General features: G+C 42.7%; 1 protein-coding gene across 1 annotated transcript in view; it reads left to right on the top strand.

Annotated features, from left to right (window-relative positions):
* Positions 1 to 26,073, top strand: part of MUC2 (mucin 2, oligomeric mucus/gel-forming) — a 52,116-nt gene that overhangs the window by 21,754 nt on the left and 4,289 nt on the right. The window contains exons 26-53 of the mRNA XM_062495356.1: positions 394 to 544; positions 1,255 to 1,298; positions 1,898 to 2,098; positions 2,440 to 2,469; positions 2,825 to 3,253; positions 3,831 to 3,971; positions 4,905 to 5,066; positions 5,761 to 5,934; positions 7,118 to 7,714; positions 8,356 to 8,562; positions 9,528 to 9,665; positions 10,757 to 10,951; positions 12,008 to 12,238; positions 13,608 to 13,772; positions 14,907 to 15,101; positions 16,116 to 16,304; positions 17,369 to 18,210; positions 19,291 to 19,465; positions 20,024 to 20,271; positions 21,438 to 21,621; positions 21,744 to 21,948; positions 22,588 to 22,772; positions 23,387 to 23,453; positions 23,764 to 23,864; positions 24,023 to 24,054; positions 24,230 to 24,404; positions 25,031 to 25,135; positions 25,731 to 25,771. Of these exons, the coding sequence (XP_062351340.1) occupies positions 394 to 544; positions 1,255 to 1,298; positions 1,898 to 2,098; positions 2,440 to 2,469; positions 2,825 to 3,253; positions 3,831 to 3,971; positions 4,905 to 5,066; positions 5,761 to 5,934; positions 7,118 to 7,714; positions 8,356 to 8,562; positions 9,528 to 9,665; positions 10,757 to 10,951; positions 12,008 to 12,238; positions 13,608 to 13,772; positions 14,907 to 15,101; positions 16,116 to 16,304; positions 17,369 to 18,210; positions 19,291 to 19,465; positions 20,024 to 20,271; positions 21,438 to 21,621; positions 21,744 to 21,948; positions 22,588 to 22,772; positions 23,387 to 23,453; positions 23,764 to 23,864; positions 24,023 to 24,054; positions 24,230 to 24,404; positions 25,031 to 25,135; positions 25,731 to 25,771 (5,609 nt within the window). The remainder of the gene's footprint in view (positions 1 to 393; positions 545 to 1,254; positions 1,299 to 1,897; positions 2,099 to 2,439; positions 2,470 to 2,824; positions 3,254 to 3,830; positions 3,972 to 4,904; positions 5,067 to 5,760; positions 5,935 to 7,117; positions 7,715 to 8,355; positions 8,563 to 9,527; positions 9,666 to 10,756; positions 10,952 to 12,007; positions 12,239 to 13,607; positions 13,773 to 14,906; positions 15,102 to 16,115; positions 16,305 to 17,368; positions 18,211 to 19,290; positions 19,466 to 20,023; positions 20,272 to 21,437; positions 21,622 to 21,743; positions 21,949 to 22,587; positions 22,773 to 23,386; positions 23,454 to 23,763; positions 23,865 to 24,022; positions 24,055 to 24,229; positions 24,405 to 25,030; positions 25,136 to 25,730; positions 25,772 to 26,073) is intronic.

Below are 26,073 nucleotides of genomic sequence, written 5' to 3'. Positions count from 1 at the left end.
ATCTGCTTCCATATTGCTCACAAAAGTATTATTGATATAGTGATCTATACAAAAATTGGGGTGTTTCTTTGTCTTAAAATTACTACCTGCCCATAGAAATGAGTATAAATTAGGGGTTTCTCTAAGGTATTGAACTAACAAAAAGAAACTTCACTAGTTTTCATAAAAAAACCCTCTTACTTAATCATCCTCACCCCAGTATTATCAATGAGAACTGTTGAAGTCTTTTGGAAAGACTAATTGTCCACTGTTTGATTTGAATGGAAAGTTTTAGATTTATTTCACTATGCTTGATTAAATGAGAATAATTTACCTTCAGATGGTAACATACTATTGAGTTAACTTTTTGTACTTTTTCTTCATCCTGTATTCTGTTCTACCTGTCATCAATAGGCTGCTACCCCAGATGCCCTAAGGACAAGCCTATTTATAATGAAGAGACAAAGGAATGTGTGACTGAAGATAAATGCGGATGTTACCTCGAGGATGGAACCCATGTACCCCCTGGGCAAGAAGTACCCTCCAAAGAAAACTGTACAATATGGTATATAAAAATTACTTGCAGTAATTCAGGAAATAATTTTTGTATGCCGAGTCCCTCATTTACTTTACTGGGCCTCAAAAAAATAGAGATGCAACTTCAGCTGAAGAACTGGTATTCTTGTTTTTCATAATTTTTCAAATCCCTAATAATCCAGATTTCAGGTTGGTAGTGTTATTATAATAAGTGTATTAGCAAATTCACTAATTATACCTGTCTGCTGTTGTAAATTATAATAATTAAACCTGGGTGAACTTCTAAAACAACCTTTCAGTTCTCATGACTCTTTGGGAAGAGAGGGGTTACTCTGCCTTGCATTCTCACTTAAAACTGGGACTTCCACATCACTGTAATCTGAAATACTCTTTGCTTGAAAGTTATAGTTGAGTCCCAAATATGTGCTTAGAGTGTTAGCAATGACAGTGCTTACACCTCTGGCTCTACGTGCTGACCAGAGAATAATCTGATCTAGCTATTGAGTTCACTCTGCAAAACAATTGTTATTGCAGTATTGCAACTTGCAATTGTACTGAAAGTGATGACTTTATTTGAAAGAAAAATGGTAGGCAGCACTAGAAAATATACCCAGAAAAATATTCAGTAGTGTGAATTATGATCAAGTGGCAAATATCTATGTTTCTGTACTCTTGACTCTGCTAACAGGTGTTATAAAACATTAGCAACATTTTAACTTTCGAAAATTTTTCTTTTAGTGTCTGTGTCCCATCAGGATCCATACAGTGTAAACCAGTCCCAGGTAAATAACATTTGGGTTTTTCTGGAAACAAAAAGGAAAAAAAAATCATAGAACTGCTCTGTCTGACTCTGCAAAAGACTTAGTATTGATTTAGAATAATTCTTTGCAGTGCTGCTGAAAGCTGTGACTGAAGAAAATTTGCCAGCACTTTTGTTGAGCCTTGCTGTTAGTACTACTGGTTAAACTTTTTTCTCATGCCCTGTCAGTCTTTCTCCCCATGTCGCATAATCAAACTAATGGACTTCACTATGAGTTTGCACTTCCTGAACATGTAGTTATTAATATAAAAGTGTCAGTTTGCAAATTATTATTTATTATAAATATTATTTATTATAAAATTGTGATTATTATTTCTCTCAGAACATTTTAAAACCTACCTTCTAAGTCTGTTCCACCAGGCATTTTATTCAGGACTTGATTAAATATGTCCTAACATTGTTTTAAACGTAAAGATAAATTAGCACAATGTTATAGATCTAAGCTCCAGGTACAACTCTGAGAACCACGACTCATGCAAATGGACTCTTGTCCTTAAGTATTTTGCCTCTGCCTCTTACATGGTAGTAGAGAAATTGCACAGTAAAACTCTTTTCTTGCAGGGTGTCCTTGTGTCATCAATGGAACAAGTTACGAAGTGGGTGCTACTGTGGGACAAGTACAGGATGGTGACATATGTATAACATACATTTGTGCAGAAAATGGCTCTGTAGTTCCTGGTGAAATCGTTACTTGTCCAACATCTTCGCCTACAACCATTTCAACCTCCTTCCCTTCCAGTACTCTTACCACCACCACCCCAGGTGAATCATCAATACAGATGTGATCTAAAAATTGTTTTCTTTAAGGAAAATATTCTAAATATAGAATGTACAATTACATGGGATTATGGTTGACAGAGATAGAGCAATATATAGGGATTGTTCTATCACACCTCACTAAGAAAGACTTTTAGCATTTTGAGTTGATTTATTTCTCATGAAAGAAATTGTAAGTATGAATGTGCAGGGTGCCTTCCTGTTTCTAAAAAACATGTTGGCTTTACAATATCCTAATGGGATAGTAGAAATAATGTTAGGATCGTCAGCAAAAAAATACTATTATATTTCTTTTGAAATGATAATCTCTTTTTGTTCTATTTCAGTTTCCACTACGAGCCATCCAGTAACTACAAGTAAGTTGTATATACAAAACAAGCTTGTTAAAAATGTCAAAGGAATATTTAAAGGAAGAATAAATTAAAGACAATAAATTCAGAAAAATGCATTTTTAAAAAAATAAATATTTTTTTTTATAATTTCAAAAGTATATAAAGAAGAAGGACCTTTAGAGGTTTCAATTTGGTGATTTTATTTTGATGCAAAACTTCCAGTTTAAAGACTGGTAATACAGAACCAATTTTAGAACTCTTTTCTTTGGAATGATGAAAAATTGCAATGCAGTCCTCTAGTCCTTAATGGAAGAAAATCAAAAATTTATCTTCTCGGGATGTTCTCTGTAAGGGCTGAAATCTCTGTCTTTTCTTGCAGCTCCTTGCTTTGGACTGATCTGTGAATGGACTCAGTGGTTTGATGTTAGTAAACCTGAAGAAGGTGATGGTGACTACGAAACATATGAGGAAATAAGAAACCATGGAAACAAAATATGTACAGCTCCTGAAAAAATTGAATGCAGGGCTAAGGATAAGCCTGATGTGAGCTTAGAAGAACTTGGTCAGAAAGTCCAGTGTAATGTTACATATGGGCTAATCTGTAAAAATGATGAGCAAGATGTAACTATGTGGCAACTTTGCTATAATTATGAAATCAGAGTAGACTGTTGTGAGTGGAAAGAAATTCCTTGTGAGCCTACAACTATACCTACTACCCCACAAACTACAACTTCAACCAGCACCAAGACAATTCCCACCACCACTACAACCAGGACTTCAACCACGCCCATACAGACCCCTTCCACAAGTGAGTATACGGTACCAGTCCCCACTCCAGAAACTTCAACAGGTATTTAACAACAAAATACTCTTTGGACTTACTTTGCCTTTGGAGAAATAAAAGGCTATTGGCTACTAAAAGCAGAGCACAGTCATAGAAAACTTTGATTTGCAAGGAAGTCTTACTTAGGAGGGTTTGGACTTTTAAGTTTCTGCTAGAGAGAATATACCCAGAAGGACCTGCTGTGTGAGAAAAGAGTAGGCCATGTTTCCAACTCCTGTCACTAGAGGCATTTTCTGAGTGGAAAGCCACAAAGGCTTCCTACTTCAGGCTGACATGTTTTTTCTGATTTTGTAAGAAGCACTTTCCAGCACTATGCCTAATCCCTTCACTAAGAAAACAGGACCAAGACCTTCTCTGTGCATGGATGTCAGGGATTCTGCTTTCCAGGGCCAGAAAGGAAGGGCTGGTGCTATGGACCTTTGCAGTGCTAAGGGTGGGCTGACCTGTCTGTCACATGCAGAGCTTCTGTTCACTTCACATGGAGTCCCACTCATGTATTTGTGCCTTTGTCTGTTGTCTCTGTCCCTGCTGATTGTAACAGGCACACCTAGCACACCAACCCCTACACCGGAATTGCCAACCTCTTCCACATCACCAGAGACTCCCACCACAACGACCACCACCAAAGGACCAACAACAACAACAACAACTGTTCCAACAACAACCACCACAGTTTCAGAAGGTATGATCCAAAACCAAATAATTCCCACCAAAAGCCCCCTGCCTCCAACTGCAGTACCAACAAATAGTTCTCTTACTCTGTTGTCATTTGTGTCTTTGTTGTGGGAATAGTAAAGGTCCATGAGCACCTCCATTTTTGGCTCAGGATGGGATCAGGGATGGCTCTAACTTCTGGGCATACTAGGAATTGTCCTGTGCCCAAAGCTGGCATTTTTGGCCTGCCTGTTTAAATGGAAGAACTGTTTAGGGAACCTTGGGAGTAGGTCTTGCCTTCCCTGACTCAGGAATGCTCCAAGGAAGCATTTCTTCCTTTGCAATGTCAGTGCTAGTGGATGACAGTGTTTATAGATGTAGGAAGCAAGGATTTCTGAGACAGGCTTTTGGGAGCAGTTTGAGTCTGCAGACTGTCACTTCCTCTGAAGTGTGGTCATTGGCTGATGAGATTCACTGCTCCTCTGGGAAGCCCTTCAGAGGACTGACATCAAATCAGTGGAACTCCTATGACAGTGAGGCAGGAATGTAGTTCTGTGTGTGCTTTGTACTCAAACCACACATTTCCCTCTCAGCTCTTGCCCCAGAATTTAGGAAGGTGTTTAGGTATTGAGGCAAAGATAGAAGGCCCTAGCCAGATCCAAAGCATTACTCCTCCTCATCTCTTGCTTGGTTTTCCTGATTTTGTGAGAAGCACCTTCCACAGCCATCCCCAGTCTCTTCACAAGGCAAGGAGGGACATGACTGTCTCTATGCATGGATGTCAAGGATTCTGCATTCTAGGGCCAGAAAGGAAGGATTGGTGCTATGGACATTTGTTGTATTAGGGTTGTCTCATCTCTCTAGGTCTGGGGCAGCTGCTTCATGCACAGCTTCTGTTCATTTCACATGGAGTCCCACTTGTGCCTTTGTCTGTTTTCTCTGTCCCTGCTGATTCTAACAGGCACATCAAGCACATCATCCCCTACAACAGAACTGCCAACAACTTCCACATCACTAGAGACTCCCACTACAACCACCACCGCCAGCACTACCACCACCAGCACCGAAGCACCAACGACAACAACAACAACTGTTCCAACAACAACCTCCACAGTTTCAGAAGGTATGATCCAAAACCAAATAATTCCCACCAAAAGCCCCATGCCTCCAACTGCAGTACCAACAAATAGTTCTCTTGCTCTGTTGTCATTTGTGTCTTTGTTGTGGGAGTAGTAAAGGTCCATGAGCACCTCCATTTTTGGCTCAGGATGGGATCAGGGATGGCTCTAACTTCTGGGTAACTTCTGTGGCCAAACCTTGCCCATTGTCTGGCTATTTAATCAGGAAAAAGGCTTTAGGGGTCCTTGGGAGAAGGTCTTGACTTCCCTGACTCAACAGTGCTCCAAGGACATATGTTGTGCTTGTGCCCAGCTTAGGCAGCTACTGAAGTAATGGGAATGTTGCTTTTGCTGCTATTGCTTGGTGGCATTCAGCGGGGCAGAATTCAGTCACTGGACCTAAGGCGTGCAGTTGGAGTGGGACTAAAGTTATTGGCAGTGGCATTTCAGGCTCTGTTTTGGCACAGCTGTGGAGACTTTCTTCCTTTTCTCTCCTTGTGTGCTTGGCATTTAATGTTTCTCCTTTCTGGGGCCAGAAAGGAAGGGCTACTGCTGAAGATCTTTGCTGTGCTAGGGGTGGGCTGATCTCTCTAGGTCAGTGGCAGCTGCCTCATTTACAGCTTCTGTTGTGTTCATATTGAATCCCACTCATTCCTTTGTGCCTTTGTCTGTTTTCTCTGTCCCTGCTGTTTCTAACAGGCACACCTACACCCACACCGAGCACACCAAAATCGACAACCACTCCTTCCACACCAGAGACTCCCACCACCACCACCACCACCACCACCACCACCACCACCACCAGCCCTCCAAGCACGACAACAACAACAACAACGGTTACTGGATCAACAACAACCTTCTCAACTCCTATACGTATGTTCCCAAAAGCAGTAGTAATTCCCACCAAATTCTTCTGCATCTGACTACACAACTAACAAATAATTTTCCGTTTCTGTTTTGATTTCTGACCTTGTACTGGGAGTACTGAAGGTCTGAGAGTACCTCCGTTTGTGGCTGTGGATAGGATCAGGGAGGGGTAACATCCAGGCATCCCAGGAAATGTTGTGTGGTCATAGCTGGCCTTTTGGTCTTGCTGTTTCAGAAGGAACAATTATTTAGGGGTCTCAGGGAGAAGGTTTTGGCTTTCCTGACTCAACAGTGCTCCAAGGAGGTATTTCATCCTGGTGCCTCACCTGATACAGACTCTGAACTACTAGAAATCTTGCTTTTACCCCTGTTGGATGGTGTCCTTCAGCTGGGCAGAATGTAGTCACTGGACCTAAGGCGTGCAGTTGGAATGGGACTAAAGCTGTTCGCAGTGGCATTTCAGGCTCTGTTTTGGCACAGCTGTGCAGACCTTCTTCCTTTTCTCTCCTGTTTTTTTCTCTCTGGCCATTGCTGCTCCTTACTGGCTGATTGGGCTGTAGGAGGCTTCCACAGCTGTTGCTGGCAGCGTTTGGGGAGCAGTTTCAGAGTGCAGATTGCCCCTTTTGATAGACACAAGCTCTGGGCAGCTGCATTCTTCCAGCATTCCTGTTGGTGCTTGGCTCCAGCAATCTGTGTGCTGCTAGGAAGCAGCTGAGGCTTTGTCAGCAGTGAGTGTCCTGTTGCCTGCTTTGCCTGTGGTCGGGTGCCTTTGCAGTGCTCAGTTTCTCCATGAGATAATGAGGTGGTGTGCATGGCCCAAGAAGCTGAGAACATGGCAGGGTTCTCTGTTTAGTCCTACCCTGCCTCCTGTGTTGGTCTTATTGTGAGTGTTTCTTTGCACACAAGAGACCATACAAAGCAATGTGACCCATCTGTGGGGATGGGGGTACACACAGAACTCCTCAGTGTCTGTGTCCTGATTTGGGGCTGGAGAGGTTTGTGGGGCCAAGAAGGAGAGGCCTGGCCACACTACTGAGCTTTCTTGTGGCCAGTGTTGGTTGAGTGCAGTAGGAGCCTGAGGGGCACTGTTGAGTGCAGGGGATGCCCAAGGCACCAGCTGTGTGCGAGCTGGTGCCCTGCATTGTTGTCTCTGTCCTGTCTAATTGTCCCTCTTGTTGTCACTTCCCAGCATGTGACTGCATCTGGTCGGACTGGATTGATATGACTTACCCAAATGGCTCTGATAAGAACAGTGGTGACTACGAAACCTTTGAGAACATCTGGATCAACTACCCCTCCTGGGAGTGTGCAAAAGTTGAGAATATTTCATGCCGATCACAGAAATTCCCTGACATTCCCATTGCAGATTTAGGGCAGAAAGTGGTATGTAGTGTTGATGTAGGGCTCATCTGTAACAATAAAGATCAGCAGATAGGAGGTATAGTTCCAATGCCAGTCTGCCTCAACTATGAGATCAGTGTCTGCTGCACCCCCAACCGCCCCGAGTGTGTTCCACCTCCAGTGAGCACCACACCTTCCATGGCTTCACCCACAACAACCAGTGTGTCCACTCCAATGTCAACAACAGCTCCAACGCCAGTGGAGACTCCCAGCAGTACCACCCCTACCACGACCACCACCACCACGTCCACGTTGTCCCCCAGCACCACCACCACTAGTGGCAGCACCTCACAGACAACACCAACTGCTCCTGTCTCAACAACACCCATTTCAACTACTTCAAGCCCATCCACGCCCACACCAACATATACCACCACCACACCAGGTACTTCTCTGGTCTGTGCTCTCATGTGTTTCCTTGCTGTGGGGAATTGAAGGTCTGTGAGCACCTCCGTCTGTGCCTCTCTGTGGGATCTGAGATTGGACTAGTTGCTGTGTATCCCCTGAAATGACCTTTGCCCAAAGGTAGCCTCTGGGCTGGTTGTTTCAGAAGGAGCGGGGACACAGGGGTCTATGGCCTCCTCTCCTGTGGAGATATTGATCCTCTCTTGGTACTGTGCATACATCCTTTCCTGACCACAGATTCCCATCTCAGCTCTTACTCCATGAGTTAATGAGGTGTTCATGTAATGAGGCACAGATAGAAAGCTCCCAGTCAATGAAAAACATTTTCCCTCTCCTCTCTTCCTTATTGGTAGATCTCTCTGATTTTGTGCGAAGCACCTTCCAGCACTATCCCCAGTATCTTCACTAAGCATGGATGTCTGTGACCCTGTGTGTGCTTGGCATTTAATGTTTCTGCTTTCTGGGGCCAGAAAGGAAGGGCTACTGCTGAAGATCTTTGCTGTGCTAGGGGTGGGCTGATCTCTCAAGGTCTATGGCAGCTGCCTCATTTACAGCTTCTGTTGTGTTCATATTGAATTCCACTCATTCCTTTGTGTTCTCTGTCCCTGCTATTTGTAACAGGCACACCAAGCAAAGCATCTACTACACCAGAATTGCCAACCACATCACCAGAGACTCCTAGTACCACCACCACCACCACCACCACCACCACAACCAGCAGGTCTCCAACCACAACCACAACTGGTACTGGATCACCAACACCCACCTCAACTACTTCAAGCACATCCTCTCCCACACCTACATACACCAGCACCCTACCAACTCCAGGTACTTTCTAAGTTTTGTAGTCTCATATGTTCATTCCGTTTGGGAGTACTGAGGGTCTGTGAATGCCTCTTTTCTTTTTATTTTTCTGTGTGGCATCATGAATGGGTCTATCTTCTGGGCAGCCCCTGAAATAGCCTTTGCCCATTGCTGGCCTTTCAGCTCTGTTTCAGAAGGAAGAAGAATTTAGTAGCTTTTGGTGCTGTTGGACTTTGTTGTTCAGCTGGCCAGAGTGGTATTACTGGACACATGGAGTGTAATGGAGTGGGGCTTGATTTTTTGACACTTGCATTTTAAGTTCTTTTAGTCTCTACAGATGTGTAGACTTTCTTCCTTCTCTTCTACTCCTTTGCCATGTCAATACTAATGCTTCTCAGCTATTAGAGATGTGGGAAGGAAGCATTCCTCTGCAATGCTCTTGGAAACAGTTTCACTCTGCAGACTGTGACTTTCTATGAACTGTGGTCTTTGCCTGACAAGATTCAGTAGTACTCTGGGAACTCCTGAGATCAGAAAACGATATGGCAATCCGGCAGGAACATAGTCCTGTGCATGCTGCCTTCTCTGATCACAGCTTCCCCTCTCAGCTCTTACCCCAGGATTTAGTAAGGTATTCTAGATAATGGGGCAGAGATAGAAAACCCCAGCTAGAGCCAAAGAATTATTCCTTCTCTTCTCTTACCTGTTGGTAGGTCCTTCTGATTTTGTGCAAAGCACCTTCCAATACCATCCCCAGTCTCTTTGCTAGGAGACTAGAGCCATAACCCTGCATGTGCACAAATTTCAAGGAGATTGCTTTCCAGGGCCAGAAAGGAAAGGCTCATTCTAGGGATCTTTGCTGTGCTAAGGGTGGCCTGACCTCTCTGGCTTTGTGCCAGCTGCCTCATGTGAAGCTTCTGTTCAGTTCATATTGAGTCCCACTCATGCATTTGTGCCTTTGTTTTCTATGTCCCTGTTCTTTCCAACAGCCCCACCTTCATCCACACTGAGCACGCCAAAATCGACAACCTCTCCCCCAGCACCAGAGACTTCCACCACCACCACCAGCCCTCCAAGCACAACAACCACTGTTCCTGGATCAACAACAACCATCTCAACTCCTGGAAGTATGTTCCTGATGTTACTAATTCCCATAAAAACCCCTCTGCCTCTAACCACAGAACTAACCAAACTTTCTCTGGTTGTTTTGTAACTTTTGGTCTTGCCCTGGAAGTAATGAATGTCTGTGAGTACATCCATTTGTGGCTCTGTGTGGGATCAAGGATGTATGTAACTTTTGGGCATTCCATGAACTGAATTGTGCCCAAAATTCATTTGAGTTGTTTCAAAAGTGATGAGAATGCAGGGGTCCCAGGAAGAAGATCTTGTCTTTCTTGATGCAACAATGCTCTGAGGAGATATTTCATCTGGCTGCCTAGCTAAGACAGATGCTGAACTGATGGAAAATGTTGCTTTTGCAACTGTTGGACCATGTCCTTCAGCTGGGCAGAATATAGACAATGACTTGGAGTTGGACAGTTTGGTTTTTGACAGTGGCATTTTCGGTATAGACTCTTTCCTCCTTCTCGGTGGTGTCTGTGCTAATGCTTGTCAGTGGTATTGATGTAGAAAGGAAGGATTCCCCTACCATGCTTTTGGCTTCATACTACCTCTTGCAGTGAACTGTGGTCTTTGGCTGACCATAGAAATCCACTATGACCCTAGAGATTACTATCTGTGATGTCCTTTATCAGGGTGACATTGGGAAAATCACATGAGTATCAGGCAGAAACATATTCTGGTGCATGATTCACTCCTGGACCACAGATTCCCCTCAGCTCTTACTGCATGAGTTAGCGAGGTGTTAAGGTAATGAAGCACAGATAGAAAGCCCCAGTCAGATCCAAAGCATTACTCCTTCTCATCTCTTCCCTACTGGTTGGTTTCTCCAATCTTCTGAGAAGCATCTTCCAGCACCATCTGCAGTCTCTTCACTGGGAAAGGAGGACCATGACCATCTCTGCTCATGGATGTCAATGAGTTTTCTTTCTGGGCCAGAAAGGAAGGGCTGCTGCTAGGTATCTTTTCTGTACTAAGGATGGGCTGAACTCTAGCTCTGTGGCAGCTGCCACATGAACAGCTTCTGTTCAGTTCACACTGAGTCCACTCATTCCTTTGTACCTCTGTCTGTTTTCTCTGTCCCTGCTGATTCTAACAGCCCCACCTACACCCACACTGAGCACACCAAAATCGACAACGACTCCCTCCACACCAGAGACTTCCACCACCACCACCACCACCAGCCCTCTGAGCACAACCACCACTGTTCCTGGACTAACACCAACACCCACTTTAACTACTTCAAGCACATCCTCACCAACACCAACCTACACCACCACCCTACCAATTCCAGGTTCTTTTATGTTTTGTTCTCTCCTGTGTTGCCTTCCTGTGGTTGTAATGAAGGTGTCTGAGCTTTACCATTTGAGGCTCTCTATGGGATTCAGGATGCGAGGAATAACTATTGGGCATTCCAGGAAATGTCCTGTGTCCAAAGCTGGCTTTTTGGGCAAGGACTCATGAGTTACGAAGAGAAGGTCTTGGCTTCCCTGATTCAGCAGTCTCTGAGGAGGGTTTTCATCCTAGTGCCCAGCTTAGACAGATGCTGAACTGACAGGAAATCTTGCTTTGCTACTGTTGAACTTCGTTCTTCAGCTGGGCAGAATGTAGTCACTGGACCCATGGTGTGTAGTTGGAGTGGGGATTAAGTTAGTGATACTGGCATTTTAGACAGTCTTTCGGAACAGCTTTGCAGACATTCTTCCCTTTCTCCCCTACTCCTTTGCCTGTCTATGCTAATGGTTTTCAGAGGTTATAAATATAGGAAGGAAGGATTCCCCTGGCATGCTTTTGGGAGAAGTTTCACTCTGCATACTACATCATGCTGTGAATTGTGGCCTTTGGGTGACAAGATCCACTTCTATGCTGGGATGTCCTTTGTCAGGGTGACATAGGGAATAACACATGCCAGTTAGGCAGGTACCTGTTCCTGTTCATGCTTCATTCCTGGACTGTATACTGCACTCTCAGCTCTTGCTCCAGGAATTTGTGAAGCATTCTAGGTAATGACACAGAGAACAAGCCCCAGCCAGATCCAAAGAATTACTCCTCTTCATCTCTCACTTACTGGCAGATTTCTCTGATTTTGTGAGAAGCACCTTTGAGAACCATTTCCAGTTTCTTCACTGGGGAAGGAAGCCCATGAGCATCTCTGTGCATGGGTGTCAAGGAGTTGCCTTTCTGGAGCCAGAAGGGGGGAGCTGCTGTTAGGGACCTCTGCTGCACTAAGGGTGGGCTGACCTGTCTATGTCTGTGGCTGCTGCCTCATGCGCAGCTACTGTTCAGTTCCTGTAGAATTCTACTCATGCCTTTGTGCCTTTGTTTTCTCTGTCCCTGCTGTTTCTAACAGGCACACCTCCACCCACACCAAGCAGAGCACCCACTACACCAGAATCAACAAGACCTCCCTTGCCACCGGAGACTTCCACCAGCACTGCCAGCACCACGATGCCCCCCAGCACCACCACCAGCATCAGCACCCCCAGCACGACGACTGCTACTGTATCACCAACACCCCTTTCAACTGCTCCAAGCACGTCCACGCCCACACCAACATACACCACTACCACACCAACTCCAGGTACTTCTACATTTTGTGCTCTCACATATTCATTCCCCTGCTGTTGGAGTAATGAAGGTCCATAAACACCTCTTTTTGCCTCTCTATGGGATCAGGGATGGGTATAATTTCCAGGTATTGCAGGAAATGGCCTGTTCCCAACTTGGTGTTTTGGGCTGGCTGTTTCATAAGGAACAAGAATTCAGGGGTTGTGGGGAGAAGGTCTTGGCTTCTCTGACTCAACATGTCTCCAAGGAGTCATTTCATGCTGATGCCCAGCTTAGAAAGCTCTGCTGAACTGATGAGAAATGTTGCTTTTGCTGTTTTTGGACCTCATCGCTCTGTTGGCCAGAACCGAATCACTGGAGCCATTGAGTTCAATTGGAGTGGGGCTTGGTCTAGTGGAAGTGGCATATCAGGCTCTGTTTGGACACAGCTGTGCCAAGTTTTTTCCATTTTGCCTTCTCCTTTGTCCTGCCAATGCCAACAGTTGTCACTTGTAATAGATGTTGGAAGGAAGGACTCCCCTGCCAGGCTTTTGGGAACAATTTCTCTCTGCAGACTACCCCTTGCTGTGAGCTGTGGCCTTTTGAGATTCACTAGTGCCCAGGGAAGTCATTCATCAGGCCTTCATTGTACCACAGGGATATCAGATGATGATCAGGCAGGAATGTACTGACAACATCAGTTGGGTTGGAAAAGATCTCTAAGATCATCGTGTCCAACCTTTGCCTGAGCACCAACATGTCAACTAGACCATGGCACTAAGTGCCACGTCCACTTTTGTCTTAAAAGCCACCAGACACTATAGCTCTGCCACCTCCTTGGGCAGTCCATTGCAGTGTCTAATCATTTGTTCTCTGGAGAAATTCCTTATAATGTCCAACTTAAACCTCACCCAGCACAGCTTAAGACGGTGTCCTCCGGTCACATCCTGTTAGTGCTCTCATTGCTGGGCATGCTTCCTTCCCTTACCAAAGCTTCCTATCTCCGCTCTTAACCCCAGATTTAGTCAGGGGTTCTCGGTAATGAGGGAGAGAGCAGGTTCTAGGTAATGAGGGCCCTAGCCAGATGGAAAGCATTGCTCCTTCTGATCTCTTACCTATTGGAAGATTTCTCTGATTTTGTGAAAGGCATCTTCCAGCACTATCCCGAGAACCTTCAATAGGCAAAGAGGGACATGAACCTGTCTGTGCATGGATTTCACAGTCTCCTTTCTGGGGCCAGGAAGGGAGGGCTGGGGTTAGGGACTTTTGCTGTGCTAAGGATGGGCTGACCTGTCTGTGTTTGTGACAGCTGCCTCATGCACAGCTTCTGTTTGATTCACATTGAGTCCCACTCATGCATTTGTGCCTTTGTCTGTTTTCTCTGTCCCTGCTGTTTCTAACAGTCCCACCTTCATCCACACCGAGCACACCAGAATCAACAACGACTCCTCAACCACCGGAGACTTCCACCACCACCAGCACCACCAGCACCAGCACCAGTACCAGCAGCCCTCCAAGCACAACCACCACTGTTCCTGGATCAACAACTACCACCTCAGCTCCTGGAAGTATGTTCCCAAAAGCAGTAATTCTCACCAAAACCCCTCTGTCCCCAGGAACAGAATTGACAAAAAATTCTCTGGTTCTGTTGTCATTTCTGGCCTCTCTGTGGGAGTAGTGGAGGTCCATGAACACCTCCATACATGTCTCTAGATGGGATCAGGGATACGTGTAAATTCTGGGAATCCCAGGAAAAGTCCTATGGCCAAATCTGGCCCTTGGGCTGCTATTCCATAAGGAACAAGGACTTAGGGATTCTTGGGGGAAGGTCTTTTCTTTCCTGACTCCACAGTGCTCCAAGGAGGTATTTCATGGTGGTGCCCAGCTTAGACAGATGCTGCACCAATGGGTAGCATTGCTTTTGCAGTTGTTGGACTGTGTCCTTCAGCTGGCCAGAATGTAGTTGCTGTACACATGGAGTGCATTTGGAGTGGGACTTGGTCTTGTAGCAGTGGCATTTCAGGCTCTGTTTGGGCTCAGTCCTTTCTCCTCCTCTTTTGTGCCCCCTCTCAGTGTTACTGGTTGTCAGCTGTTACACATGTAAGAAGGAAGGATTCTCCTGCCAGCCTTTGAGGAGCAGTTTCACTCTGCGGACTGCCTCTTGCCATGAGCTGCCATTTTTGGCTGATGCTTTGTCTGATGAGATCCACTAGTACCCAGGGAAGCCCTGCATCAGGCTGACGTTGAATTACAGAGGGAATCACATGCCAGTCATGTGCATGCTTCCATCCCTGATTGCAGCTTCCCATCTCAGCTCTTACCCCAGGATTTAGCATAGTGTTCACATAATGAGGCAGATATAGAAAGCTCCAGCTAGATCCAAAGCATTGCTCCTCCTCATCTCTTACCTATTTATTGGCTGGTCTCTCTGATTTTGTGAGAAGCACATTCCAGCACTATCTGTAACCTCTTCACCAGGAGAGGAGGGCCATGACACTTTCTGTGCATGGATATTAAGGAGTCTTGTTTTCAGGGCCAGGAAGGAAGGGCTGGTTCTGGGGATCTTTTCTGTGCTAAGGGTGGGCTGAACTTTCTAGCTCTGTGGCAGCTGACTCATGCACAGTATCTGTTGAGTTCCTTTTGTGTCCCACTCATGCCTTTGTGCCTTTGTCTGTTTTCTCTGTCCCTGCTGCTTCTAACAGGCACACCTACACCCACACTGAGCACACCAAAATCGACAATGACTCCCTCCACACCAGAGACTTCCACCACCACCACCACCACCAGCCCTCCAAGCACAACCACCACTGTTCCTGGACCGACACCAACACCCACTTTAACTACTTCAAGCACATCCTCACCAACACCAACCTACACCACCACCGTACCAACTCCAGGTAATTCTCCAGCCTTTGCTTTTGTTTGTTCCCTTCCTGTGGTTTCCCTGAAGGTTCATAAGCACCTCAAAGTGTGCCTCTCATTGGGATTAGGGATGGGTGTAACTGCAGAGCATCCCTGGAGCAGCCTTTGCTTAAAACTTGCCTTTCATCTGGCTATTTGAGAAGGAGCAATGTTTTGGGTTTCTGGGGAAAAAAATCTTGGCTTCCCTCACTTAAAAAGGCTCAGAGGAGGTGTTTTGTGCTGATGTTCAGTTTACACAGATCTTGAACTGATGGGAAATCTTGCCTGTTTTGCTGCTGGACCTTCTCCCTTAGCCAGAACTGGGCATATGTGCAGTTGTGGCATGGCTTTGGGTTTTGGTACTGGCATTTTAGGCACTATTTGCACATAGCTATGTAGACATTCTTCCCTCTCTCCTTTTTTCTTTGCCCTGTTAGTGCTAAAGCTTGTCAGCTGGTATAGATGTATGAAGGATGAATATGCTTTTGTGAACAGTTTCAGTCGGCAGACTGTGACTACCTCTGAACTGTGGTCTTTAGCTGACAAGATTCACTAGTACTCTGGGAAGCCATTTCTCAGGGTGACATTGGGAACACCACATGCCAGTCAGGCAAGAACATACTCCTGTGCATGCTTTCTTCCCTGATCACAACTTTCCATCTCAGCTCTTACCCTGGGATTTAGCAAGGTGTTCAGGTAATGAGGCAGATATAGAAAGCCCCAGCCCAACCCAAAGCGGTGCTTCTCCACATCTCTTACCTATTAGTAGATCTCACCTTCCAGCACCATCTCATTGCTCCAAGGGAAGGGCCATGACCCTGTGTGTGCATGGATTTCAAATGCTCCGCTTTTTGGGGACAGAAAGGAAGGGCTGGTGGTAAGGTTGAGCTGACCGACCTTAGCTGCTCTGTGGCAGGTGCCTCATGAACAGCTTCTGTTCAGTTCACATTGAGTCCCACTCATGCATTTTTGCCTTTGTCTGTTTTCTCTGTTCCTGCTGTTTCTAACAGCCCCACCTTCGTCCACACTGAGCACACCAAAATCAACAACTCCCTCCACACCGGAGACTCCAACCACCACCACCACCACCACCACCAGCCCTCAGAGCACAACCACCACTGTTCCTGGACCAACTACCACCTCAGTTCCTGAAAATGTTATCACCAGAACCCCATCAGCTCCTCCCACAGAACCAATAAGTAATTCCCAGGGTTTCATGTCATTTGCTGGTTTTAGAAAGTGGGGTTTATTGTCAGCTTAACATGTATTTTAGTTTCTATACTCTTCACTAATGTAGTTGATTATGTTTCAAAAACATCCCAGCTAACCTTTCGGCAGCAATGTCATATCCCCTACTGTCCCAGTTCATCTGCCTCTGTTAAAGGACATGAAGTGCATGAAGTAGTTAGCCTGTCCTCATCTAAACATGAGTTAGTTTTTGTTGAAGGACTGTCCTTTTGGGCTGCCTGGGCAGAACCAGTGTATCTTAATTCTTCTAGCGTTATTACTGCACTCATTATATGCACAGTGCTTCTCTCTCTGCCATGTGTCATTTATGTCATGCTATAAAAGCACAAATAGATGGCTCTGAGGCTGGCCTGTGAGAATCATGAACACTTTTTTAATATCCTAATCAAAAACTATTTTAAAGGAGTCTCCATTAGCAACCGTAATGATAACTGGCCATGTGAAAAAGCAGAAAAGTGTACTGGGCGTTTGTAGCATCCCAAAATAGCTTGTGGGTGAGTAGTCTTAAAAGACCTGAGCCTTATAAATGGAACATAGACTGCTCTAGCAACTGCTCTGTTTCTGTAGAATCAAATGACTCTGAGCATAATCAATGGTGGTATGAACCACCATGAAGCAGCACAGGGAATAATGGTCTTTGGAATGGAATGGAATATAGTATGACAGTAGTACAGTATTAACCAGAGTTCACTGATCTACTCAATGGATTCCCTTGGATCTAGGGCTGCTGAACTATTCTCTGCAATATAAAGTTTTAACACTGCAGATGTTCTCTCTGGCAATGATTGTTGATAAAGAGATTATGTCATGTCTCCTATGCAGGACATAGGAGATTTTGTTCATAATCCAGCAGTGATGCATAAACCATTAATAAAACAATTTCTGCTTTATTTCAGTCTAAAGACCCTATGCTTAGGCTTGCTGAACTACATATGCTTAGTAGAAAATGAGATGTCATTAGGAAGAAAATGCAATTTTCCTACTTAAAATACTCTGTTTTCTCCCTGTCTTAAAGAGGGTACAACACCTGAACCAGAGACATCGACAAACACTCCAGTTACTCCTTCAACTACCCCACTGCCAACAGCAAGAACCACAGAAATAAGTACATCTACTGCAAGCACCACTAGTCAACAGTCAACATCACCAGTGTCAACAACCCCAGTGACAGCTACCACCTCTGAAGTTACTGAAACAGAATCAACCACCAAGACAACCACTTCAGGCCCCACCCCCTCAAGATCTACCAGCACCACACCATTAACAGAAACACCTCACCATAAGACTACTACCACCAGGACCCCAAGCCCTCCAACAGGATCACCTACCACCACTTCCAGCCCTGGCACCACCACAACCTCAGGACCAAGCAGCACTACAGAAACACCACCACCAGTATCAACAACTCCATTCACTGAAGCAACATCAACCACCAGGACAACCACTTCAGGCCCCACGCCCTCAGTGTCCACTCCTCCCACCACCCCAGTAGGAACAGAAATAAGTACCCCAGCAACAACCTCTGCAACTGTTACTACTCCAACATCACCTTCATCAACCAGCCCTGTGTCAACCACCACCTCTGGTACTACTCCAACAGAAAGCTTTACCACAACTTCAGGAACCACCTCTAGTAGTTTTACCACAATCAATGCAACCACCTCCACCACCTTCAAAACCCTTCCCCCTGGCTCAACTACTACATCTGGGCCTACTGCAACATCAACTGCAGTCACCACTACAGGAAGTTCTACACATAGTACAACTCCTCCAGTTAATGGCTCAAGTTCAACTACAAGTCTAACACCAACCACTCCTAAAAAAACTTGTACTATTTTCCCTAATGAATCTTATGAGGTAATTTCATGCTTTCATTGTGCTTTAGATGGAGACTAGACATATCACTTCAATGTTAGTAACATAGAGAGTAGGCATTAATCTGGTTAGGAAAGGAAGTATCAGTCTGTTCTATTTTTTTAGTTTTCTTGGGCATCGGCAGGACTTACAAAGATATTTGAATTGATAGCTTATATATTACAATTAACTCTTCAAGGATAATTTTTAAAAAGACTTCTGCAAGAATCTAGATCGCAGCTCAGTATTTGTCTTTGTTGTAGGATAGCTCTGATGAAGAGGAAACCAAGAGCTAAGTGGTGCTAAGCTATCTTTTCTATTTCTGCTTTTGAATAAGTCCAGAGTGGGTAAAAGTTGTTTGTGTGTTTATACTGCAGCCCAACAAAAATCCACAGGGCTGAATTTGTCTCAGTTTGGGAGAGGACTGTGAAACATCACTGCATTCAAATGCTTGTGAAATTTTACTCCAAGTTCTTATTTTTTTCTTTGAACCCTCCACCTCTGACATAGTTAGTGTCTTGTACATTTCTAAAGCCTCCTCATAGTTTAGATGCATATCAACTTTGTCAGTAGATCTGCAGGAAAATAAATTATACATGGCTGAAAAACTGGTAGAAGATAGAAAAAAACCTCATGCTATCACAGTGCATGCATGTGTTGTTCACTGTAGCTTTAGCTATTAATCTCTTCTAGGCATTCATGGAAGGGAATTGATCATATATTGGCCATTCATATTGATGAGTGTCTTTCACTGTTCTTTAGGGAAGGTGTTAAAGTGATGAGATTAGGTGAAGCATCTCACTGTAAGATAGCTGAAACTAGAAGAGGTGATTCCCATTTCAGTTTACTGGCTTGACTTTTTTAAGTAATGCTTTTCACTTAGCAGATCTCAGTTGCAAACCTAGATAGTGCTGACTGATGCACTTCCATCCCATTTTCCGGTTTCTGGTGGGGGAAAGCTTGTCAATAAACACACGGCTTTTTAGAAACCTGCAGAAGATATTCAGGCATAACTATTGTCAGTCTCACTGCTTCCTAAGGTTTGTCTCTGTCTCCTCCCTCCCCCTCTCTTTTCAAACGCAGCAAGGTGACTCATGGTGGCTCTGTAACTGCACTAAGGCAATATGTATAGAAGACAACATTGTCCAGGTGATTCCAGTAATCTGCAATCCACCTCCGAAACCCACATGTACCAATGGACTGTCTCCTGTGCCAGTCATTGATGAAGATGGATGCTGTTGGCACTGGGAGTGTGATTGTAAGTAAATATTTTGTTGAATATTTGATCTCCTGAGGGAACAATAGTATTGTCAAGACCAACAATATTTATCAGGGAACAAGTATTGTGCAAGGCTGTGACTCAGTCTTCTAGTGTTGGTTGGAGTGCTCTTTTTATTCTTTTTAGCCAAATGAGGGATTTTCTTAAGTTGCCATATCTCTACATAACTGTTGTGTTAGTAGAGTAAATTGGTCTCCCAAAGTAGGATTTAAATGTCCAGAGGCAAACATCTATAGGGTAGAAGCCTGGATATGTGTTATTTATTCAGACTATTGTTGAAGATATATCTATGGTACCGTTAATCCTATTCTCAGTTGTCTGTCATTAATGTCAAATAAACTGTGCATTGAAAGTCCCTGGCTTTTATTGATGACTTCTAGCTAATGAGCTCATGCATTGACATATACACTTCATTAAAATTAAAATGCCTGAACTTCACTGAGATGTTTCCCAAACCTATAGATTTAGCTTGTAGTCTGATATGTTTTTATTTTGTATGTTGCAATAATAGCCTAACTTAGCTGTATGGTTTTTTAGGCTACTGCACTGGCTGGGGAGATCCACATTACATGACTTTTGATGGATTGTACTACAGCTATCAAGGGAATTGTACATATGTCCTTGTGGAAGAGATCAATAAGCAAGTTGACAACTTTGGTGTCTACATTGATAACTACCATTGTGATACACGAGATGTAGTGTCCTGTCCTCGAACTCTCATCGTGAGACATGAGACTCAGGAAGTGAGGCTAACAACAGCAAAACCGAATACTCTACAAGTAGAGGTACTAAAGAATGTTACCATTGATTTCTTGATTCAGATATTAGTACTGCATCAACAGGATAATTATATTCACAAGGTTTGGGAAAAAATTAATCTGTGTTTTAGATTCAATAACAGTTTAGATTATAAAATTGGACTGCTTCAAAGGACTTCAAAGGACTACTTCAAAGCATTTTTTTACTCCAAATGTGGAGAAAAGATTCTAAAACTTCCTGTCTTTTTAATCTCAAATCTTTGCAGATCTCTCCTAAATACACGAGTGAGGACAAATTGCTAAGAGTTAAGGAGTTAATAGGAGTTAAGAGTTAAGAGTTAATACAAGTTAATTGATAATTAACATTAATGCAACAAAGGAAAGCAATGTGGAATGGGAGGAGATAATGTAAGGTAGACATAACAATTAAGTGCTGGTCTGAAGCATTTTTTTAAAGTACCATTAGTAGCTTTGACTTGTGTTGCCTTTTTAATTTTTCAGAATAGGGCACTTACATGTTTATTCCATCGATAAATGTGATGTCACAACTTTTGGGTTTTGAAATTAGTGAGAAATGTTTGGGGATTTTTGTAGCTTTTTACTGTTTGCTTTATTTTTGTACATTACTATGTGAGAATATTACAAGTTAGATTGCAATATATTGTTTAAAAATTACAACACTTATACCTCTTTTTTTTCTCTAAAGCAAAGGAATCTCCAGTTGCTGAGTGAAGTAGTAGTGTTAGTTTCACAGGTGTATCATGGCTACTGTATTTTAAAATATAATACAGTTTTAGTCTTATTTCTGTTACTTAATTTTCCTGTAAGCATGTTCCCTTTATGCCAAGAAACCTAAAATTTTATGCCATATGAATTTAGGAGAATTTTTTATTCCACTTTCATGAGGAGTCCTTGATGCCATAGTCACTCTAATCTGTTGAGTATTAGGATTTAGCTGATTTAAGCCTTGAATTTATAGACTCATTTGTTGATGGCTGATGGTTGATGGGCATTTTGTGGCTCTGAGAAGAAAAGTTTGACTTTCCAGTAACAAAGAAAACACAGGAACATTTGTTACAAATTAAAAGGATATTATTTACCTTACATTCTCTCTGCAAAGCAAAGAAACAGTCAATTGTTTTGAAAAGTCCAACTAAATTTATGCTTCTTTTCTGTTTTCCTTTATTTATTAGGTGACAGTAAACAACCAGCTCGTGGCTTTGCCTTATAAGAAGTTTGGCGTGAGCATCTATGAGTCAGGCATAAATCGTGTTGTGGAAATTCCTGAGCTGAAAATGAATGTGACCTACAATGGCTTGTCCTTTTCTATCAGAATGCCCTACAGCCTGTTTGGCAACAACACCCAGGGACAGTGTGGTAAGGGTTACTCTTCCAATTTTTGCACTCTCAGAAAACCACAATGGCAGCCCTGCTGCAGAGATGAATGGAATTTCCAAACAAATCTGTGAATGAATTCTTTCTCTCCTTACCACCCTTAGGTACTTGCAATAACAACACAGCAGATGACTGCATGCTGCCAAATGGAAACATTGCAGATAACTGTGAAACCATGGCAGATCATTGGCAAGTTGTTGATCCTTCCAAACCACAGTGCTCTCCAGGCCTAGTTCCTACAAGTTCACCAAGCACAACACCAACACAGCCTTGCAAAGAATCTTCCATCTGCAAGCTTCTATTGGGAAGGTAACATTACTCTTGGCTTTACAAGCCTTTGGTCTTTGATTTAAATGGAAATTTTAGGATTAATTTACCAATGGAAAGTGTTTCTAACTATTGTTCTATTTCTTGTATATTTATGGTTTGCTTCTACTCCTTTCACTTTTTCTGGTTGTTATTTTTTGCTGACAGTTTCTTTCAACCCTCTGGCTGCCACGCTAACCTTTGTTGATGTTCCCATATTCTTCTATACTCTCAGCCCTCCCCTGTCCTGTGATCTTGCCTTTTCCCACATTTACTATCAGAAAACGGAGTACAACTGATAACAGAGATCTTAATTTTTAGAAATCATGTCAGAACTGAAAAAGAAAAAAAAATCAAAGCCGCTTTAAAGAGATTTTTACATGGTTACACCCAATAATATACAGCTCATGGACTCAAAATGTTGGTGTCTAAGTATTTTGTAGGTGAGGGAAGAAGATTTTAAGATATGTTGGAAGGTTACTATCTGGATAAGTACTCTTAGCATAAATCTCTCATCAATAGTTCACATCCACATCTCCTTAATCTCCCATGTTCTCTGTTGAGACATCATAACATGTTAAGCACCTTGAAAAATGTATGGATCATTCAATAACTAATAATGATAAATATTTATTTTTCTAGTGTGTTCAAGCCATGCCATGCATTTGTCCAGCCTGAAAAGTACTATGCAGCCTGTGTTTTTGATAGCTGTGTACTTCCCAACTTAGACCTGGAATGCTCAAGTCTGCAGATCTATGCTGCCACCTGTGCTGATCAAGGAGTGTGCATTGACTGGAGAAAACACACCAATGGTGTATGCTGTAAGTATCTGGCCATTCATATTGAATTATTACGGAAGATTATGTGGAACTGTTTCAGCAGTAATGTCATACTGCTTTCAGAGTGATGAAGACACCAGTAAATCACAGGAGCTGCTTCCTTAAGTAATTTTGCCCATAACATTTTTAACAATGGAAATGGGCCTTCAAAAGTATACATGTATTGACTGTTCCAGAAACACCTGTATCAGTACATACTTTTTTGTATGCAGTTTTATGCTTTGCAGGCATCAGCAGATCACTCTGTTCAGTGACATGTACATCAGTTTTCATCTGTAGTAAGAACACAAAGGGAAAGAAGAAACTCCTCTTTGTGCAAAAGAGACTGAAATTATGTGAAAAAATTGTAATCAAGATGTAGACTCTAGGCTTTATCACCTTAGTGTAAAGTACAGTACTATATCTCTATGGCTAAATTGCACAAAATTATTCCATTTAGAGACATGGGACTATCTGGGCTTTTTCCTCTTTGCTTCTCAGGATTGTCATAGATATATAGGGCAATGAGGAAACAGTGTTTAAGTTCTTGGCATAAGGTCATGGGGCTTTTATATGATATTGTTACTGATCTGTTCCTCCTTTTCGTTCTTCCATTCCAGCTCATGAATGTCCTCAAGGTAAAGAATACAGAGCATGTGGTCCTATTAAAGAGATGACCTGCAAATCAAGGTAAAAAATTCCTTCACAGTTAATTATCGCTTGTATAACTGTTCAGTTGTATCTAATGCACAGGTGAATGAGCAAAATCAACCTCCTCGCATATCTTAAACTGACTGTCAAATTTATTAGCACTATTCTGCTGACCCTAAATATGGGTGCCTGACCTGTTTCTGTTATATCAAACACAGACACTGACAATCCCCAGTCACAAATGTGCAGATCATTTGCCACTGTAATTTCAATGAAAGGTTATTTGGCATAATCCTGCTGTATGTGCCTATGACATTAATGGTGTTCCTCTGATCATTTTGTCTCACAGAGGACAGAATGACACATCAACTAAACAAGTGGAAGGCTGTTTCTGTCCTAATGGAACCATGCTGTATGACTCTGGTGTGGATGTCTGCGTGAAAACCTGTGGTGAGTTTTACTGCTTCACTTGGATGCATGTTTGTTTCCTCTTTGTTTCCTTCGTGTATGCAACATAGATTTGACTGTATGCAGTGCTCCTACAATGTATAGTAGAGATGCTTCCTGTTATGTGACTGGTAATGGAAATTTGTTTTGGTATTTTCCAGGCTGTGTTGGAGTGGATATGATACCAAGAGAGGTATGATGCTGTATGCTTTTGGATTTTGAAGTAGAAGGTTGGGTGGGGAGAGGAGAGTGTTCTCCACTGGTACAGTCTTGTTTTGTCATCTCCAAACTTTGTATTCCTTCTTTTACTTCTGTTCCTTTTAATTGGTTACTATGCAATCACTCATTTTATTGTTTTTCAATCACAGTTTGGAGAAAAGTTTACAGTGGACTGTCAGGACTGTATTTGCCTGGAAGGTGAACATGGCATTGTATGTGGGCCTCATGTATGTGATCAAAAGAAGGTCACTTGTGATGGAGAAGGCTTCTATGAAGTCATTGAAGTCAATCCTAAAGACTCCTGCTGCCCTCTTTTCACTTGCAGTGAGTTTATACTTCCGTTTCTAGTCTTTCTATACCTCTTGGAAATAGAAAGGAAAAGAGACTGAACTAGCTTAGTACCAGAGATCTACATCAGGGAGTACAAAATAGTATCTTTCCTCATGCTTTTTTAAATCAACTTGCCCAGTGCTAGGGAAAATACATTTTAATATTGCAGTGATTCAGTATAACTGAATTTACAGTTATGGGACTCAACATAACTCAAGCTATTGTTCTTATGTTAAGGGTCATGTTTTATTTAAGCAAAATGCAGAGAAATTATGGAATTCTCTGTGGATTTTCATTTTCTAGCAGTTGCCTAAAATCCTGGAGAGAGTAGGAGTTGTTCCCTACTTCTTTGCATAGAATGGTGATACTTTATCAACACAGGATAATTGCATTGTAGAAGAGGATTCATAAACTAATACAATACCCCATATCCAGTGGTTGGATTTACAGGGAAAAACATGTTCCCTATCTGCAATTTGTTTATTTGAAGAGAATCTGGACTGTTCCCTTGCAATGGAAAGTTCATCCTAAGGGCTTTGATAGGTGCTTATTTCTAGTAGCTGTGATTTAGTGTACTTTTTGACTTACTCTTTTTTTTTTTTCATTTTTTTTTTCCTCAGAATGCAATACAAGCTTGTGCACAGCCAAAGCCCCCAAATGCTCACTGGGATTCGAAGTTCATTCTTATATTCCCACTGGTCAGTGCTGTCCTGTATACCAATGTGGTAAGTCACTTGGAAATCTATTACAGTGATGAGCCTTATAGTTTTATTTATTACGTAATTTAGCATTACACTTAATAAGACTGTATGTAATAACCTGTTGAAAGAGGTGTTAAACACAGTCAGATTGTACAAACCCACTACTATTAAAATTGGTTATTAGTGGTATAATTATGAAACTAGGGAATCAGATATGGCTCAGCTCAAGTTAAATTTCCTGCTTATAAAAATACATGTAAGAGCAGCTACAGAATTAACTGGGACAATGGTCTCAGTTTAATCTAGCAAAAAGTCCCCAGAATCCCCAGTAGAATACAGATTTACAGTTCTTGTTAACTGAAAAAAGGAAGTACTTGTGTCTGTTAAGTGGACATTCTTGGCTATGAACTGAACCACATATTTTGGGACAAATCTTTCCCTTCTTGCACGTGCAGTGTTAGTTTTTATACTTCGTACATGTCTTATCTGCTACCAGAATTGGGGAATAACCATATGAATTGTGATTGATTGTGGAAGAAATTAGTTTGATTAGAGTGGGGTGAAGACATTTTTTATTCTTTTTTCCTCTCTAAACATCTAAATCTTTGCTTATTAACAGTTCCCAAGGGGGTTTGTGTACACGAGAATGCTGAGTTCTTGGTAAGCTCTGTTCCAATCATCTTCTAAAAATGCTTAAAAGACCAGTTAGTATGCTTTATTAGAAGTGCTATGAAAAGGTTTATCCAGTACAATAAATATTCTCAAAATTTTCAAACTTCTGTCAGGAGTCTGTCAATTTTAGAAAGCCTAAATATTTTCTGAAATTTCCTGTGTAGGAAAGAAATTGAACAGCTACATGGATTTCAGTATCATAGAGGAAATTTGGTTTAAATGTGCTGGCATTTATAAAAGTCAGTTCACATTTACTGTCAGCAAATTATTTCAGTTTTAAACTCTGTTTT

Source organism: Cinclus cinclus, chromosome 6, assembly GCF_963662255.1.
Source record: "Cinclus cinclus chromosome 6, bCinCin1.1, whole genome shotgun sequence".
NCBI classification, from domain to species: Eukaryota; Metazoa; Chordata; class Aves; order Passeriformes; family Cinclidae; genus Cinclus; species Cinclus cinclus.
The sequence above is the reverse complement of the archived record's forward strand: the minus strand, read 5'-3'. Positions and strand labels throughout refer to the sequence as shown.